Here is a 16,276-nt window from a genome sequence, read left to right as displayed (position 1 = left end):
AAATAAATATTTGACCTCTCCGCAAAACATGACTTAGTACTTGTTGGCAATCACAGAGGTCAGACGTTTCTTGTAGTTGGCCACCAGGTTTGCACACATCTCAGGAGGGATTTTGTCCTACTCCTCTTTGCAGATCTTCTCCAAGTCATTAAGGTTTCGAGGCTGACGTTTGGCAACTCGAACCTTCAGCTCCCTCCACAGATTTTCCATGGGATTAAGGTCTGGAGACTGGCTAGGCCACTCCAGGACCTTAATGTGCTTCTTCTTGAGCCACTCCTTTGTTGCCTTGACCATGTGTTTTGGGTCATTGTCATGCTGGAATACCCATCCACGACCCATTTTCAATGCCCTGGCTGAGGGAAGGAGGTTCTCACCCAAGATTTGACGGTACATGACCCCGTCCATCATCCCTTTGATGCGGTGAAGTTGTCCTGTCCCCTTAGTGGATTCCTCACCGTTCTCATGATCATTGCAACTCCACGAGGTGAGATCTTGCATGGAGCCCCAGGCCGAGGGAGATTTACAATTATTTTGTGTTTCTTCCATTTGCGAATAATCGCACCAACTGTTGTCACCTTCTCACCAAGCTGCTTGGCGATGGTCTTGTAGCCAATTCCAGCCTTGTGTAGGTCTACAATCTTGTCCCTGACATCCTTGGAGAGCTCTTTGGTCTTGGCCATGGTGGAGAGTTTGGAATCTGATTGATTGATTGCTTCTGTGGACAGGTGTCTCATACAGGTAACAAGCTGAGATTAGGAGCACTCCCTTTAAGAGTGTGCTCCTAATCTCAGCTCGTTACCTGTATAAAAGACACCTGGGAGCCAGAAATCTTTCTGATTGAGAGGGGGTCAAATACTTATTTCCCTCATTAAAATGCAATTCAATTGATAACATTTTTGACATGCGTTTTCTGGATTTTATTGTTGTTATTCTGTCTCTCACTGTTCAAATAAACCTACCATTAAAATTATAGACTGATCATGTCTTTGTCAGTGGCAAATGTACAAAATCAGCAGGGGATCAAATACTTTTTTCCCTCACTGTAAGTATTCAGACCCTTCGCTATGAGACTCGAAATTGAGCTCAGGTGCATCCTGTTTCCATTGATCATCCTTGAGATGTTTCTACAACTTGATTGGAGGCCACCTGTGGTAAATTCAATTGATTGGACATGATTTGGAAAGGCAAACACCTTTCTACAGCGCCTTCGGAAAGTATTCAGACCTGTCAACATTTTGTTACGTTAGAACCTTATTCTAAAATTGATTAAATTGTTGTTTTTTTTACACACAATACCCCTTAATGACAAAGCAAAAACAGGTTTTAAGCCATTTTTGCTAATTTATTAAAAAATAAAAAATGAAATAATACATTTACATAAGTATTCAGACTCTTTACTCAGTACTTTGCTGAAGCACCTTTGGCAACGATTACAGCATCGAGTCTTCTTGGGTATGACACTACAAGCTTGGCACACCTGTATTTGGGGAGTTTCTCCCATTTTTCTCTGCAGATCCTCTCAAGCTCTGTCAGGTTGGATGGGGAGCGTTGCTGCACAGCTATTTTCAGGTCTCTCCAGAGATGTTCGATCAGGTTCAAGTCCGGGCTCTGGCTGGGCCACTCAAGGACATTGAGACTTGTCCCGAAGCCACTCCTGTGTGCTTAGGGTCGTTGTCCTGTTGGAAGGTGAACCATTTCTCCTTTGCCAAGATAATCCATCCACCTGACAGGTGTGGCATATCAAGAAGCTGATTAAACAGCATGATCATTACACAGGTGCACCTTGTGCTGGGGACAATAAAAGACCACTCTAAAATGTGCAGTTTTGTCACACAACACAATGCCACAAATCTCTCAAGTTTTGAGGGAGCGGCCAGCCACCCGGACAGCTGATGAAACTGAGGAGTATTTCTGTCTGTAATAAAGCCCTTTTATGGGGAAAAACTCATTCTGATTGGTTGGGCCAGTGGGTGGGCCTATGCCCAGTCATGTGAAATCCATAGATTAGGGCCTTATGTATTTATTTCAATTGACTGATTTCCTTATGTGAACTGTAACTCAGTAAAATCATTGAAATTGTTGCATGTTGCATTTATATTTTTGTTCAGTATATATACACACACACCTCTATCACTCCAGTATCCCTGCACATTGTAAATATGATATTGGAACTGACAATGTACATAGCTTCTTACTTTCTCATGTTCTTCTTATTTCTATTTATTGTGTGTTTTTGTTCTACCTTATGTTATTTTTAGTGCTACATTGATATTAATTACTGCATTTGGGTTTGGCGCTTGCAAGAAAGGCATTTCACTGTACTTGTGCACGTGACATTAAAACTTGAAACTAATGGATAAATGGATTTGCTCTTTAGCGATGTTGTAATGGAACTTGCTTTTGAAGTAATCTGGAATATACCACAGTTAACTACTCAGCTTCTCATGTCAAGTAGTGAACACTGGATCATACTACAGAGAGGATGCCTTTACAATGTACTGAACAGGGCTTGTTTTCCAAAAAGCATCTTAAGGCTAAATTCATATTTAAAATGTTTCTCAGTCAATGCCTTATATATACACACTAGATGACTACCAGGGCTGTTTTGAAGCCTCCGTGCCTCCATCTTGGCACTCCCCCGTGTAAAAACATTTTGGATGGCATATAAATGCATTTATTAACGTCTACATGTGTTTTTGCCACGTTTATTCTATTACAGACACCTTAAATCTATTGGACACCTTAATTCTTCTCTACTAATATAAGTAGGACACGTGATATCACGACAACTTTGAGAAAAAACACTTTATGTCGGAGTTGTCTTATGGCTATGCATATTCATGAAATGAGGCTAGTAGCATAGCATCGGTTGACGTCAACAAACCTCATCGAACATTCAAAAAGAGATTGCAATAAGGATTTTTATCCACCAATCCAAAGAAAGGATAGGCGGGAGCTAGACAGCCCGCTGTTCCGCTTCGTGGACGACTGAGATACCACAACAATCATGGCGGCGCTGTTTGTCTGCCTTCGGATTCAGAAACGGAGAAAGCCGAACCATCTTCGTTCCTACGAAAATCTTGTATGTAAACAAGGTCAGTCATACTGCAGCATACAGTCAACTTGTTCTCCAGTAGCATTACTCCTGTGCATAGAAGACACCAATCGGCTTACATTACAACATTGTGACAGGTATGTCTTACAAGTTTGTACGATTCAACTGCATGATTGAGTCAAATTTTCTATAAAATATAATACAGAATTTCGATTGCATGAAAGTCCACAGACGTCACATAACAGCATGGCATTGTTTAGTGTCGCAAAATAACTTAATAACTATCATGCATAGTGAAACATTTGACATGTTGCAATGTCAACCAAGGATTTATAGGATAGGATCAAGCTCGCTGGGAGTGCCGCAAAGTCACACGACCCTGCTCATTACTTTGTGCGCAGACTGCGTCTAGACTGGTCTGTAACTGGGTCACTGTCACTCAAACAAAAGATGCAATACACATAGGCCTACCCTGAATACCTGAAAAATGTTTCCTGTTTTTGTTTTCATTATTTCATATGCCTACTCAAAGTTTTTTTTTGCATTCTATTCCATTTCCTTCCATTGTATTTATTTGTATTCTATTACGAAAGGTTGACATGAGTTTACCATGCATTTGATAACAAATGCCACCTGGTTTTGCTCTCCTCAATGTGTGCTGATGAATATGCATTTCATTTAGCAATATTATTATTTTGCGCCAGTCATTATTATTTGGTCTCTGTTGTGCTTGCCATCCTCTATCTGGTTGTGCTTGGCTGTATCAGGACCTAAAACCCTGTTTGGAAGTCCTCCTGGGTAATCTGCTAACGGCTTCAGTGGCACACTGACTAAGCTCACGTGCCACATTTACCCTGCTGCTGACAGCAGAGTTACTGGCTTAGCCCGCAAGGAGTGTGTGTTATGGAAAAACCCAGGCCAAACACATTACTGCTGGCATATGAGACAGCAGCAGAGAGCATGCAGGGCCAGTCACATTACAGAGGGCCAGGTAACCTCTGCTCTGACTGTTATCACTCATCCTAACCCAGTTAATGATCAGTTGATGCCCCAGGCTCTAGAAGTAGGTAGGACCCCTGCTTCTCTCACAATGATAATATGACTTGAATAACATCCACACAATAACTAGGTCAGCGTATCATTAAAGATTCCAAAGGGGAGGTATCCTTCATGATATGATGACCACAGAGGTGTTGCTGTTATGATTTGGTCCAGTACGATTAGCCATGTGTTATTTACACGTAGGTCCCCTGTAGCTCAGTTGGTAGAGCATGGCGCTTGCAACACCAGGGTTGTGGGTTCGTTTCCCACGGGGGGCCAGTATGAAAAATGTATGCACTCACTAACTGTAAGTCGCTCTGGATAAGAGCGTCTGCTAAATTACTAAAATGTAAATGTAAAATGTGTTGCCTGTCCTCCACCCTATGATTAACTATTTAAATAAATCTTCTTAACAGTGGAGCTGCATTATTCCTTTGCCCATAATGCCAGCGTCTTTTAACTTGACTGGGGACAGAATATAGGGCAGTGGGGTGGAACGGCTGACATATTTCTAATGAAAGTAGGGCAGGGGTAGTTTTAGATTTCAAACCATTTGAGTGCCCTTAGAGAATTTAGGTGGTTCTGTTACCACTGACTCAGATCAGTGGTGTGGTTTTAGTTCAGTAGCACCTGTCAATCTGAAATCCTTACACAGCACAGGAGGCTGCCGAGGGGAGGACGGCTCATAATAATGACTGGAATGGAGTGTATGGAATGGTATCAAACTCCTGGAAAGCATGTGTTTGTTGTGTTCGATACCATTCCATTAATTCCGTTCAAGTGATTACTATGAGCCTGTCCTCCCCAATTAAGGTGCCACCAGCCGCCTGTGTTACACAGGTAGTTTGATGGATGGATCGGCCCACTTGAACATTCTGTCAAGTAGAGGTGACCTGCGATCAGGTGCCCTGTCTGTCAAGGTACATCTCTAATGCTGCTTTATCTGTCTTTTTCTTTGTAGAATCTCAGCACAGTTGTCAAGATGATGCAGTGTTTCCACTTTATTGTCGAGCCGGTCAAGAACATCACAGCCAAGCTTAAGGTAGGTCAAACTCCTGCCATGCATCACAAATACTCCAAACAACAAAAACACAATGTGCCTGGAATCTAACCAGGGTCTGTAGTGAGGCTGTGTTGTGGAGGGGTTGTCATGGTAGCGCCACCAGTTACATGCTTACTCAAGTTATTGTTTCCTTAGTTTAATTTAACGCCCTATTGATTTATATTTAAACCAAATCAAATCAAAGTTTACTTGTGTGTGTTATGGAAAAACCCAGGGCAAACAGATTACTGCTGGCAGATTAGAAAGCAGCAGAGAGCTTGCAGGGCCAGTCTTGCTACAGAGGGCCAAGTAACCTGCACGGACTGTTGATTTGATTTAGTTTAATTTGATTGTGTAAACAAGTAAATGAGGGTGTTGTTGGGTAGATAATAGATGTAGTCAGGGGGGTTATGGGAGAGAGGAGATCTCTTTCTTTCCTGCTTACAGGAGAAGAGCATGGTGTGCATTTTGATAAGACCAAGTGGCTCCTTCTTTTCTGGGTTGACCTTATTACTTTCTAAAGCACTAGTAAAACCCCCATTTCAGTCCTCTAAATCTGTTTCATTTCCTCTTTTCCTACTATTTCTATTTCATTGAAACTTTCTATGTGTTCTATAGCTAACTCTTTTCACAATTTTTTTCCTCCGTCAGGAATCTCGCAAGAGGGCGAAGAATGAGAAGAGAGAGCCACTGGAAGCGAATCAGCTGTTTATTGTGGAGCTGGCTAGAGATCTCAATCGAGTGTGTCAGGTACACTGAAATATATACACACCTTTTGTAACATCCATTATACAGGGTACAAGTATCCATTGTCAGGTCTAGTTTGGAGGATAAACAAGTCTACTAAACCCCCCACTTGTCTATACCCTCTCTGCAGAGGTCTGAGGTGCTGGAGAACATCTGGAAACTAGAGGACATCTGGCCCACTCCTCTTTGCAGGGCCTTCATCCTGGAGTGGGCGTCTCTGCTGGAGAGCAAGGTATGGAGGGCAGGAACCAGTATAGTGTAACAGCTATTAATATATACTGTATAGCTTGCAGGTGACTTTCTCCAAACATGTGCTGAATGAGTCTCCACCTGTTGTCAGCAGAAGAGGCCCATGCAGTCGGATGGCTGGCCAGAGAAGAGAGAGTGGAGGGAGCAGGACCTGTTCAGTGAGCAGGACATGGAGAATGCTAAGAGGACCATCATCAACTGGACCAATGACCTGAGAGCCCAACCTGAGCAAAGTGTGTGGCCTGGGGAGGCTGTGGCTCAGGTTCTGGAGGACCTCCAGGCCGCATGGAGGAGTCGCCACATGCCCAACCTCCTGACAGCCATGGAACTGATCATGTGGGTCTTACTGACACAGGGGCTGGACAAGGTGGGGGCCTCCTTCAATATCAATTGTCCCCCTTTAAAATACATTAATGTATATTCATGTTAACAGCTCTGATATTTACCAATGACGCTATTCTCCCTCTCCGTCTTTGTGCTTGCAGGAAGCCATCCCCCAACAGTGGCTCATATGGAAGCAGAGGACTCAGAAGATAGGTGCTGCCCGCTACATTCCTCACTCAGGTATGTGATGCCTTGGACAGGTATTGACAGAGCCAGATGTGATGTTCACAGAATGTATCTTTATTTCCCTAATATTTGTTACTAATCTGTTTTATCTATATTCCAGTATGGGACTGGATCTCTAATGCAGCAGTGGAGATTTCCCTTGACCTGGACACGGCCAACCCTGACCTGCTGATCTCCAACGACGAGAAGAAGATGCGCTGCGGCTTCGAGAGGAAGGACGTGCCAAACTACCACCAGCGCTTCGATGGCTGGTGGTGCGCCACGGGGGTGGAGGGCTTCAACTCTGGCCGCCACTACTGGGAGGTGGAGGTGGGGGAGCGGGACTTTCGGCTGGGCGTGGCCAAGGAGTCAGCCCTGAGGAAGGGCTTCAAGTCCCTGAACACAGACACGGGCTACCTGACCCTGCGCCTGGAGAGGGGCACGGAACTCAAGGCCCTGACCGTGCCCTTCACTGCCCTGCCGCCAGGCCTCATCCCCCGCAAGGTGGCCGTCTACCTGGACTATGACCAGGGCCAGCTGTCCTTCTACGACGTAGACAGCCGCTCCCACATCTACACCTACAACGAGAGCTTCAACGAGAAGCTGTTCCCTCTGTTCGGCACTACAGAGTTCATTAAGGACCTGGTGATCAAGTCCCCTAGGAGCAAGGCCTACTGCCTCTGTCCCTCCCTGTGCCTGTGGGGCTGAACACTGCCTCTTAACACCATCCCTCCACCCTATGGTTACCCTCTCACCACTCCTGTAGAGTAATCAGAACCTTCATTACTGTAAAGAATAAAACCATCACGCTATTGAATAGCTATGTGACCACTGATGCTGCTGCTTCTATGTGATTCTTTCTGCCTCTTCCTAACGCGAGTTATGCTATGCACTCACATGCTCTGTATTTTCGAACATTTGAAAGAATACTGTAGTATTATTGTAATCTATTGTGAAATATTAATCCTGCAATAACAATGCACTTTCTGTGATGAATAAATATACGAAACTCAAAAGTCTTACTTTTTGTGCTGTGTTTTATTGAAGTCCTTCAACTTTTATCATGTTACTGAAGCCCAACGTGATCTGAAATAAAAACACAATAACTATTTCATACTGAACTGTACAATGTCATAAGGGATCAAAATAGGTAATCCTTTTATGAAGCTTAGAAGTTCTAGATTTGTTTACTTACCAAGTGGGTGTGTTGATGAGAAGACCTCTTCCTCCTCCTCCTCCTCAAAGACCACTATGACAGCACACAAATACCAGGTATCATTTGAATTGAACTTAAAGCCAAATAAAATAACAGAGTCCCAGAATTGACATACAAATAGTTTCTACTGAATGTTTGTTTTCATGACATTCTCTCAACAATAACATAATTTTCTCATATCTCAGTTACTTACATGTCACATGCTGTCCAGAAATGAAGAGGGGGCCCTGCCCAGAGCGAAGGTTGAAGGTGACAGGTGGCATGAGCTCAAACCCACTGAAACTGACCATAGGTTGGCACATAGGGTGAAGAGTGGCAATGGGCACTGGCTTGGAGTATTCCCCAACTCTGTCCTGTACCTCCACTACATGCATCTCCTTGCTGGCCTCTGCACTCAGACACATCTATACACAAGGGGAGCAGAGATTATGAGTTGGGCTGTCATTGGACTATGTTTATTTTTGTTTCACAGACTAAGTCAAAGTGATCTCTGCTAATGGGGTGTGTGGAGAGGGCTGGAGACGGACTAAAGACTTGAACAGACTGACCGTCCGAATAAAGAACTGATGCTCCAACAAATCCTCCTCCTCTATTTCAAACACTGCCTTTCTCTGGGTGTCACTCAGCTCACAGCCTAGTCAGAGGAGAGAGGAAACCCTGGGTTTATAATACATTGCCATGCATCTAGGTCACCAATATCAAACCATCTCAAAGTGGCATTAACCTCAGTACATACCCCAGAGCACACAGACAGTGTCAGAAACAGAGGATGAAGTGGAGAGATCCATGGAGATTAAGTGGAGTTATCCTCCTTTTAATATTCTGCAATCCTGTGCCTCTTCTCTCCCTGCTTTATTGATACATAAATCAAGGTTTTTGGTTTGGGTGTTGATAAAGTGATCGTTGGAGGTCACCAAATTCAACCAGAACTCAAACGTAAACGGAGACTCAACTCACCTGTCGAGACAAAAAAATACAATTCCTTGCATGAAAATCTGTCCTGGCCTGGGTCGTGGAAAACAAGGTGTTAATCACAGCGCATTCGACTCTCATTGGCCAGAAAAACAAAGGCGTGTACCCATGGACGATGGATCCAGTCAGAGTTGTGTGTGTTAATGTTTTTTGCACAAAACATGAACACATCTGTTTCGGTCATTTGACATTTAATAAAAATTTAAATGTAAAAGAGAACCGTAGATAAAATGTGTTTAAAAGGATTCACTGGTGAAAATATGGCTTCCTTTATGTGCCGAATGGCGTGATGTCATCGATACGCGACGACTAGAGAATGAAGTTTGTTGTCAAGTTGGAAGTCTTTCTGGGGCAACATTTGTTGGATGCCAACCGCTGTTAAACCTCATCGAAGAAGAAGTCTTTCGGGATAAGATATGACTTCCATTAAAAAGGCGTTAAAAACCCATTTTGGGTTCGATAAGTTCCGATCCCAGAAGCAGGAGGACGTTGTTAAAGCAGTTGTTAAAGGTGAGGACCATAATAAAAATGTTGGACTAACAATAACTTACGCAACCTAAGAACGGCTCTATTAATTCTAGCTAGCTAACTAGCTAATTAGCCAATTCTTCAACCAGTTCATTGACTACTAGCTAGCATGATCAGTTATTGTCATTAAAAATATCTGAGTAATGTAGTTGCCCTAATTGGACTGTCGATGGAATGGTGTAAATTACTGCCCCTGTTGTGTGCAGGTGACAGGGATGTTTTTGTGTGCATGCCAACTGGGGCAGGGAAGTCCCTCTGCTACCAGCTTCCTGCAGTGTTGGCGAAGGGCATTACCTTGGTTATATCCCCTCTAATCGCTCTTATCCAGGTCAGTCTCTCTTCTTTAGTATTTTCTTCTGTTGTATAATTTGTCCTGATTACATGATTGATTCTGATATAGGTTGAATTATCCTTAACTTAATAGCTAGCTGTGTATTTAGGTTTCTTCAATGATGATCCCTTTCTCTGTATCCTCCATCACAGGACCAAGTGGAGCACCTAAGAGACCTGAACATTCCTGCATGCTCCATCAACTCCAAGCTCCCTGCGGGGGAGCGCCGTCTGATCCTGGCCGATCTGGAGAGTGAGAGCCCCAGGCTGAAGCTGCTTTACATCACCCCAGAGATGGTGGCCTCCCCTGCCTTCCAGCCCTGCCTGACAGGCCTGCTTTCCCGGAGCCTCCTCTCCTACCTGGCTGTGGACGAGGCTCACTGTGTCTCCCAGTAGGGGCATGACTTCAGACCAGACTACCTCAAACTGGGCAATCTGCGTGCCCGTCTTCCTGGGGTACCCTGCGTGGCGCTGACGGCCACGGCACCCCAGAAGGTGCAGGAGGACATAGCAAAGTCCCTGAGGCTGCGATCACCGCTGTCCTTTGCCACGCCCGTGTTTCGCAGTAACCTGCATTATGAGGTGGTGTACAGGGAGTTACTGGAGGACCCCTACAAGCACCTGCATGCCTTCATCAGGGAGGCCCTGACCCTGGGGGAAGGCCCCAAAGGACAGGTTGGTGGACTAGATTCCCCTCTGACTCTCTCTTACATGAAATATCTCTTCCTACTGTACCCTGTATCTAATGGATGGTGTAATCAGTTAGGGCTGGGCGATATGGCCAAAAAATTCTAAGTCTATTTTTATTTATTTTTTAAACTTATGGACAATTCACGACATACAGTACCAGTCAAAAGTTTGGACACCTACTCATTCCAGGATTTTTCTTAATTTTTACTATTTTCTATATTGTAGAATAATAGTGAAGACATCAAAACTATTTTAATAACAAATATGGAATCATCTAGTAACCAAAAAAGTGTTAAACAAATCAAAATATATTTTATATTTGAGATTCTTCAAATAGCCACCCTTTGCCTTGATGACAGCTTTGCACACTCTTGGCAATTAAATATATCACCCAGCCTTATAATCAGTGCATGGTACTTAGCTTGGGATAGTTATCTGTATGTCTTTTTTCAGGGTTGTGGAATCGTGTACTGTCGGACCAGAGAAAGCTGTGAGACGGTGGCTCACCAACTGACTAAGCTGGGAGTCCTGGCCAAGCCTTACCATGCAGGTGAGACATTCCTCAAGGGCTTACAAACATTGTGGGCTAGGATAGTAAATGGCAATGCAAAAGTTTGATAAAGACGAGAATCAAGCAGATTGTTTAATTGGTGGTGAGACGAGACATAACAAAGTGGGCGGCATGACTCTTGACCTTTATCTCCTGCTTGTGTAGGGTTGAAGGCAGGAGATCGCACAGAGGCTCAGACTGATTGGATGCAGGGTAAGGTGCTTGTCATTGTGGCCACCATCAGCTTCGGCATGGGGGTGGACAAAGCTAATGTCAGGTTTGTAGCCCATTGGAACCTGGCCAAGTCACTGGCCAGTTACTACCAGGAATCTGGGCGTGCGGGACGAGACGGGCTGCCCTCTTCCTGCAGGACATACTACTCCCCCAAGGACAGGGAGCAGTTGAACTTCCTCATCCGCAAGGAGGTGGCGCGCAAACAGGTGACGTCTGGACCACACTGTCAACCTGCCTCACAGGCTGGTTATTAGTATAGCAACATGATAGTGCTGTAAATGCATAGGGATTGCAATTGGTGTGTACAGTGTTCAAATATTTTTATGTTTGTTTATTTAACGTTGAGTGAATGATTGTGTGACTTCTCTGCAGGCAAAGCGTGGTTCCGAGAAAGATCAGGACAAGGCTTCCATCACAGACTTCGAGGCCATGGTGTCATTCTGTGAGCAAGAGGGGTGAGTGTTATATAACACAGGGGTTTCCGAACTTTTTCACTCAGGCCCCCCTTCCAGCATTGGGGAACATCTCGCGCCCCCCCTGCGCTCGCGCGCCATGTCTATTTCTGTGGGCACTGTTCATAACACAAACTGTCACACCCCTCTTGTTGGCGGAGAGAAGATTATGCAGGTTTAAACGCTTACAGTATTTCCTGCAAATCTACACATTTTGTCATGGTGTGTGGAGAAACTTTTGCAGTTTTAAAGCAAAATGTCTTGCAATTCTATACGTTTTGCCATGTCTAATGTGTGTTTATGTGATATTTGAGCGACTCAAACATTATAACAAAATCAACAGGCTAAAAAACATTAGCTGACATGGGCTAGTTGATCTGGACATTTCTTACAAGTTATAAATAGCTCTCTAAGGTATGCAATGATTGACATGACAAGAGGAAAACAATTTAGAAGTTGCACCTTGTGCCCCGCGCCTCCCGTGCCAACCACTCGGGGCGCGCCCCACAGTTTGGGAACCACTGATATAACACACCCACAATCATCTGCATTTTTGTTTTATTTCATGCAAGAGAGATACAAAAGCGTATGGCACTATTTTAGGCAGGCTAAGAAAATGCTTTTTTAAGAAGGAAGAGATACCCTTTTTAACCTATGCAACAACTATACGTAAAATACAACATTACTCTTTTTCTGTTGTGTATAACTGTGAAGCATATTACAAGGCTCACTGCCTCAGTTCCATGTTTGTACAGCAGAGGGCAGGCATGGTCCTCTGAATCCCCTGAGAAGGAGATGATGGCTTGTTCACGTGCCGCGTTCAACCAGTTAGCATGTCGGACATTTCTGAGTTTCCTAGTTCCGTCTAGCACATGAACACAGCAATAAAGCAAAGGAAGTCCTTTAGATAAAATACATATGGCAACACTCTCACAAGGGGTTTGGCAAGATGTCTCCATTGTTGTTGATGAAAACTGCAGAGGGCTCTTTCTTATAATCTTTGAGCCAGTGGCAGAAGTTGAGTTGACACCCATACATCCTAGAAGCTGGGCTCCTTTATAAACGGGCTCCACACCCTCCCCACGGGTCCTCCTCATTCCTCCGGGGTTAAGAGGCCCATAGAGTGCCTTTCCAGAATGTCTTTCCTGGTGATACAGTGGTGACAGGGTTTTCAGTTCACACCAGTCTGTATGGGTCCTCATTCTTCTGGGGTTTAGAGGGCCATAGAGTGCCTGTTTATAATGTCTCTCCTCATTATTGGGGGAAGTGGGGATTGTCTCAGGTCAGCTGACTATGTGGCCCCTTGGTTCTGGTCCTGCGACAGCAGCAGCACGTCAAACAGGTCATCAGCAGCAGGAGCAGGAAGACCACTAGGAAATTACACAGTTATAGTAGCTAGTCTACACATTTTAATTATGTCTAGGCTATGTCCAGACAGGATGATTGATTTCACACTATCTAAAGTCATATTAAAGATGTTGGAGTTTCATCCCTTGCTAGACATGTTCAAACATGTTCATCCTTTGCAAGACATGTTCTGACATGTTCTGAAGCACATGGTTAAGTGTATGGAGTATATCTCCACTGAGAGGTGTAGCTTACCGATAAAGAGGATGAGGACAGCGAAGGCCCCTATCTCCAGAGGGCTGGCGGTGGGGAGACCCTGCAGTTTGGTCCAGAGCTTCTGTAGCAGGGTCAGCATCTCCTCCCTGGCATCCATAATGTCACTCACACTGAGGGTGGGTACAACTCTGTAGTATCTGGGTGCAGGTTGTGTGATGTGACCACTTCGATGAAGGCACAAATAAAGGGATAAAAGTGGATGAAATATGGATTATTGATTATTAATAATGGATTATTATTACAGTATATTGTAATTATTAGAATCTAGGTATTTTTTAAAATTCCTTATTCTTCACCCATAATGGACTATCAGAGATACTGTATGTCACTGTCTAACTATGTAGATGACCTGACACCAATGGAATGTTGACAAACCATTGTGTGTTCATCCTTGAATGTATAGGCTAGCTGCTAGTGCATGCATTTCTGATGATTAGGTAGGAAAGAGTGAAATCAACTGATTCCATCTGGAAAGAGTGTTATAATCTGGTAATATGTTGGTGTGTAAAGGATTAGTTTTTTCTGGTCCAGTGGGATTGTGTCTGTTCCAGACTTACTAGAGTAATTATAGCGCTCTCCCAGCAGCATAGCTGTGGACTGACACACAACAGTTATCACAACAGTCATGAGACCGAGAGGAGGGTCCCACTGGCTGACTGTATAAAGGGAGGACTTTTTTCTATGCTATTTCAAGGGCAGACACCGATGTTTGCCTTGTGTGTTAAAACGTTTCTGTCTATTCTTTATGCACATATGAGTAGACCATATGTTGCTATTGCTGTGGGAAAGTATGTTCCCTATAAACTGTAAATAGCAGTTGGGTGTGACAATTGATGCCAAGACAGGATACTGCTCATATTAATTATCTCCTGATCATCATTCCACAGTTCTCCTCTTCACACTCTCTCCATCTCCTTCTCTCTAGCTATGCAGTTACACCACAGTGTTACCTCTCCTCTCCCAACCCAGATCACACTGTAGGCTACTTGATTTACATTACATGTCTGTTCTCTTCATCACAACACTAGATTGACTTGGATTAGGATATAATTGAATGTATTGATTCTATTAAAGGGGAAGTCTTTAGAAAAATAGAATAGTGCTTCAATTCATTTGACAGTAAAATGCTTTATTGACTAAAGGTGTGGCATGTAAAACAGATACCAGACTATTGGCTCAGTCTCTTTGTCCTACTGTCTGTGTCCCTTTAAAGAGTTTCTATTCCTGTTGTGTTGCTGGACCTGACTGAGTTGTGGTGGAATGTGTTCTGTCCAATGTATTTTGTATGCATTTCGCTGACAATGGTTTTTAGTTCTGTTTCCCACAGCCACTCTCTGTCTCTCCCAGGTAGACTCCACCAGCTGTAGTGTTAGATCCCAGTCAGACTGGGCTTTAACCAGTCTCAGGTTTCATGGCTAGGCCGGGTGGTATGGGAGCAGGTCTTCCCACGGTATTAAAGTCTAGCTAAATATTCAGCTGTTAGAAATGTCATTATGATAATGACATACAGGAAGGGAGCTCTTCTTCTAGAGCTGTTCCAACTCTGGTCCCACACTGTGCTCTCATGTAAATAGCCTCCCTATTAATACACAGCTGGAATACACTGATGACAGCTAAATTACACTCTCCACATTCTTTTCGTTAGGCTATAAAGTATGCTAACACACTGTTATTCTGGCCCGTATTTGCATGCATATAAGCTACATGTACACCCTCACAACCAGCATACACTCACCTGAACTGTATGGGTCGTTTTTATATATGCAACAGAGCGTAAATAAAGGTGCAAAACTGTCCTTGTCTAACTAAGCAGATCAGTTAGTGATGTAACACAAGAACCAACACCTACCTGAGTGAGTGTGGAGAGCGAGTTCCCTGTGTGTGTGTTGCTGGAAGAGTTGGAGCCTGCAGTGAGACAGAGGTGGTGTCCTCGCCTCCTCAACCCAGTGGTCTTTTCAGGATTAGGGTTAGCAGAGATAAGTCCTCAAGTAGCGATTAGCATCGAGGCCAAGAGATGACCAAAACCCCATCAACTGCACTGCTGTCCTCCGTACAGTCTGTTCTGGGTTTCACAAAGGAAACAAATCAGGCTCAAAGTGAGCTTCTCCAGCTGTCATTGGTTTGCTTTCCACTGTCTCTCGCTCCACTCTTACTCTCTTCTTTTCCCCCAGTTAGTAGTAGCTGTTGTCGTCTCTTGGTGCCAGTGGAAAGGGCAGCGGTTGTGCAAGAGCAACACTGTTGATATCTCCACTCACAAAGGACTCCTGCTGTGTTTTAGTGCTGTCTGCCTGTTGTATTAATATAGGCTGGTTCATCATCTCCTCCTCCTGCTGTGGGTCGTTATCTTCTTCCTTCACTGGAAAGACTGTCGCTTCATGATCTCTGTCTCTGGCTCTCTCTTCTCTGCCTTTCTCTCTCTGTCTCTCTCTCTCGGCTCTCTCTCTCTCTCTGTCTCTTCCGCTCTCTCGCTTTCGCTCTCTTCTCTCGGTTTCTCTCTTTCTCTCTGTCTCTTCTCTCTCTCTCCCTCCTCCCTTGGTGAGACTGCCTCTTTCCCCTCTTTGAAAACTGTGGAGACTGGGTTTCCATCCGAGGTAGTCTGGCTTGGTGTGTTATGGAGGTGGCTTGTCTAGTATTCCCCCAAGAGACACTAGCCTGCATGAATGTGTGTATGACTGAGTGTATCTCTGTGTGTTTATACATGACATAATATTGTGTATTGAGTGGAAAAGAGCAAGCTGTTATACAAAGAAGCGGAACACCTATACTCTAAAGAGTGAATAGGTATTCTCAGATGTTGAAATCTATTTCCAAAAGTCCTTTAGAACAGTAACATCCTCTCACCAACCACCACCCATGGCCAATCTCACTCACTTACAAGTCTCCTAAAAAGTAGATCTTTTTTGTTTGCTATTCAGACTAGACTCTAGAGAAGCAGTTATTTTATAGAACCTCATCTCTGTTTCACATTATTCACTCAGGAGTCATTCCACACCCACAA

At 44.0% G+C, this 16,276-nt stretch overlaps 3 protein-coding genes and 1 long non-coding RNA gene across 7 annotated transcripts; 2 read left to right on the top strand and 2 right to left on the bottom strand.

The window, feature by feature from the left end:
• The first annotated feature begins 3,037 nt into the window (after positions 1 to 3,037).
• Positions 3,038 to 7,702, top strand: LOC121551092 (butyrophilin subfamily 1 member A1-like). 2 transcript variants are annotated; one of them, XM_045210954.1, is made up of 7 exons: positions 3,038 to 3,192; positions 5,058 to 5,138; positions 5,790 to 5,888; positions 6,016 to 6,117; positions 6,226 to 6,501; positions 6,620 to 6,698; positions 6,805 to 7,702. In XM_045210954.1, the coding sequence occupies exons 2-7, from the start codon at positions 5,079 to 5,081 to the stop codon at positions 7,389 to 7,391; spliced, it is 1,203 nt and encodes a 400-aa protein (XP_045066889.1). In that variant the 5' UTR covers positions 3,038 to 3,192; positions 5,058 to 5,078; the 3' UTR covers positions 7,392 to 7,702. The 2 variants fall into 2 exon arrangements, with proteins under 2 accessions (XP_045066889.1, XP_045066890.1); XM_045210955.1 differs by having other exon boundaries at positions 3,047 to 3,192; positions 6,229 to 6,501.
• On the bottom strand, positions 7,689 to 9,042 carry LOC123482619 (nucleoplasmin-like). 3 transcript variants are annotated; one of them, XM_045210958.1, is made up of 6 exons: positions 8,857 to 8,946; positions 8,636 to 8,749; positions 8,448 to 8,533; positions 8,093 to 8,303; positions 7,879 to 7,932; positions 7,689 to 7,769 (listed from the first exon to the last, which is right to left on the bottom strand). In XM_045210958.1, exons 2-6 carry the CDS (start codon positions 8,685 to 8,687, stop codon positions 7,750 to 7,752), a joined length of 423 nt encoding a protein of 140 aa, XP_045066893.1. In that variant the 5' UTR covers positions 8,688 to 8,749; positions 8,857 to 8,946; the 3' UTR covers positions 7,689 to 7,749. The 3 variants fall into 3 exon arrangements, with proteins under 3 accessions (XP_045066893.1, XP_045066894.1, XP_045066892.1); XM_045210959.1 differs by having other exon boundaries at positions 8,636 to 8,746; positions 8,857 to 8,936; XM_045210957.1 differs by lacking the exons at positions 8,448 to 8,533; positions 8,636 to 8,749 and having other exon boundaries at positions 8,857 to 9,042.
• A 245-nt stretch (positions 9,043 to 9,287) lies between these two features.
• LOC121551772 (ATP-dependent DNA helicase Q5-like) lies at positions 9,288 to 11,865 on the top strand. The gene is given in 6 exon segments (XM_045210956.1): positions 9,288 to 9,381; positions 9,606 to 9,727; positions 9,883 to 10,404; positions 10,873 to 10,969; positions 11,135 to 11,409; positions 11,576 to 11,865. Coding segments are annotated over 6 exon segments (1,197 nt in total). The 3' UTR covers positions 11,663 to 11,865.
• Positions 11,866 to 12,201: 336 nt separating this feature from the next.
• LOC121551095 lies at positions 12,202 to 15,708 on the bottom strand. Its single transcript, XR_005997020.2, has 3 exons — positions 15,128 to 15,708; positions 13,258 to 13,442; positions 12,202 to 13,025 (listed from the first exon to the last, which is right to left on the bottom strand). It is a non-coding gene; the product is annotated as an uncharacterized LOC121551095 (long non-coding RNA).
• Positions 15,709 to 16,276: the final 568 nt, after the last annotated feature.

Source organism: Coregonus clupeaformis, chromosome 35 (assembly GCF_020615455.1).
Source record: "Coregonus clupeaformis isolate EN_2021a chromosome 35, ASM2061545v1, whole genome shotgun sequence".
In the NCBI taxonomy this organism is placed as follows: domain Eukaryota; kingdom Metazoa; phylum Chordata; class Actinopteri; order Salmoniformes; family Salmonidae; genus Coregonus; species Coregonus clupeaformis.
This window is presented reverse-complemented; position numbering and strand designations above follow the sequence as displayed.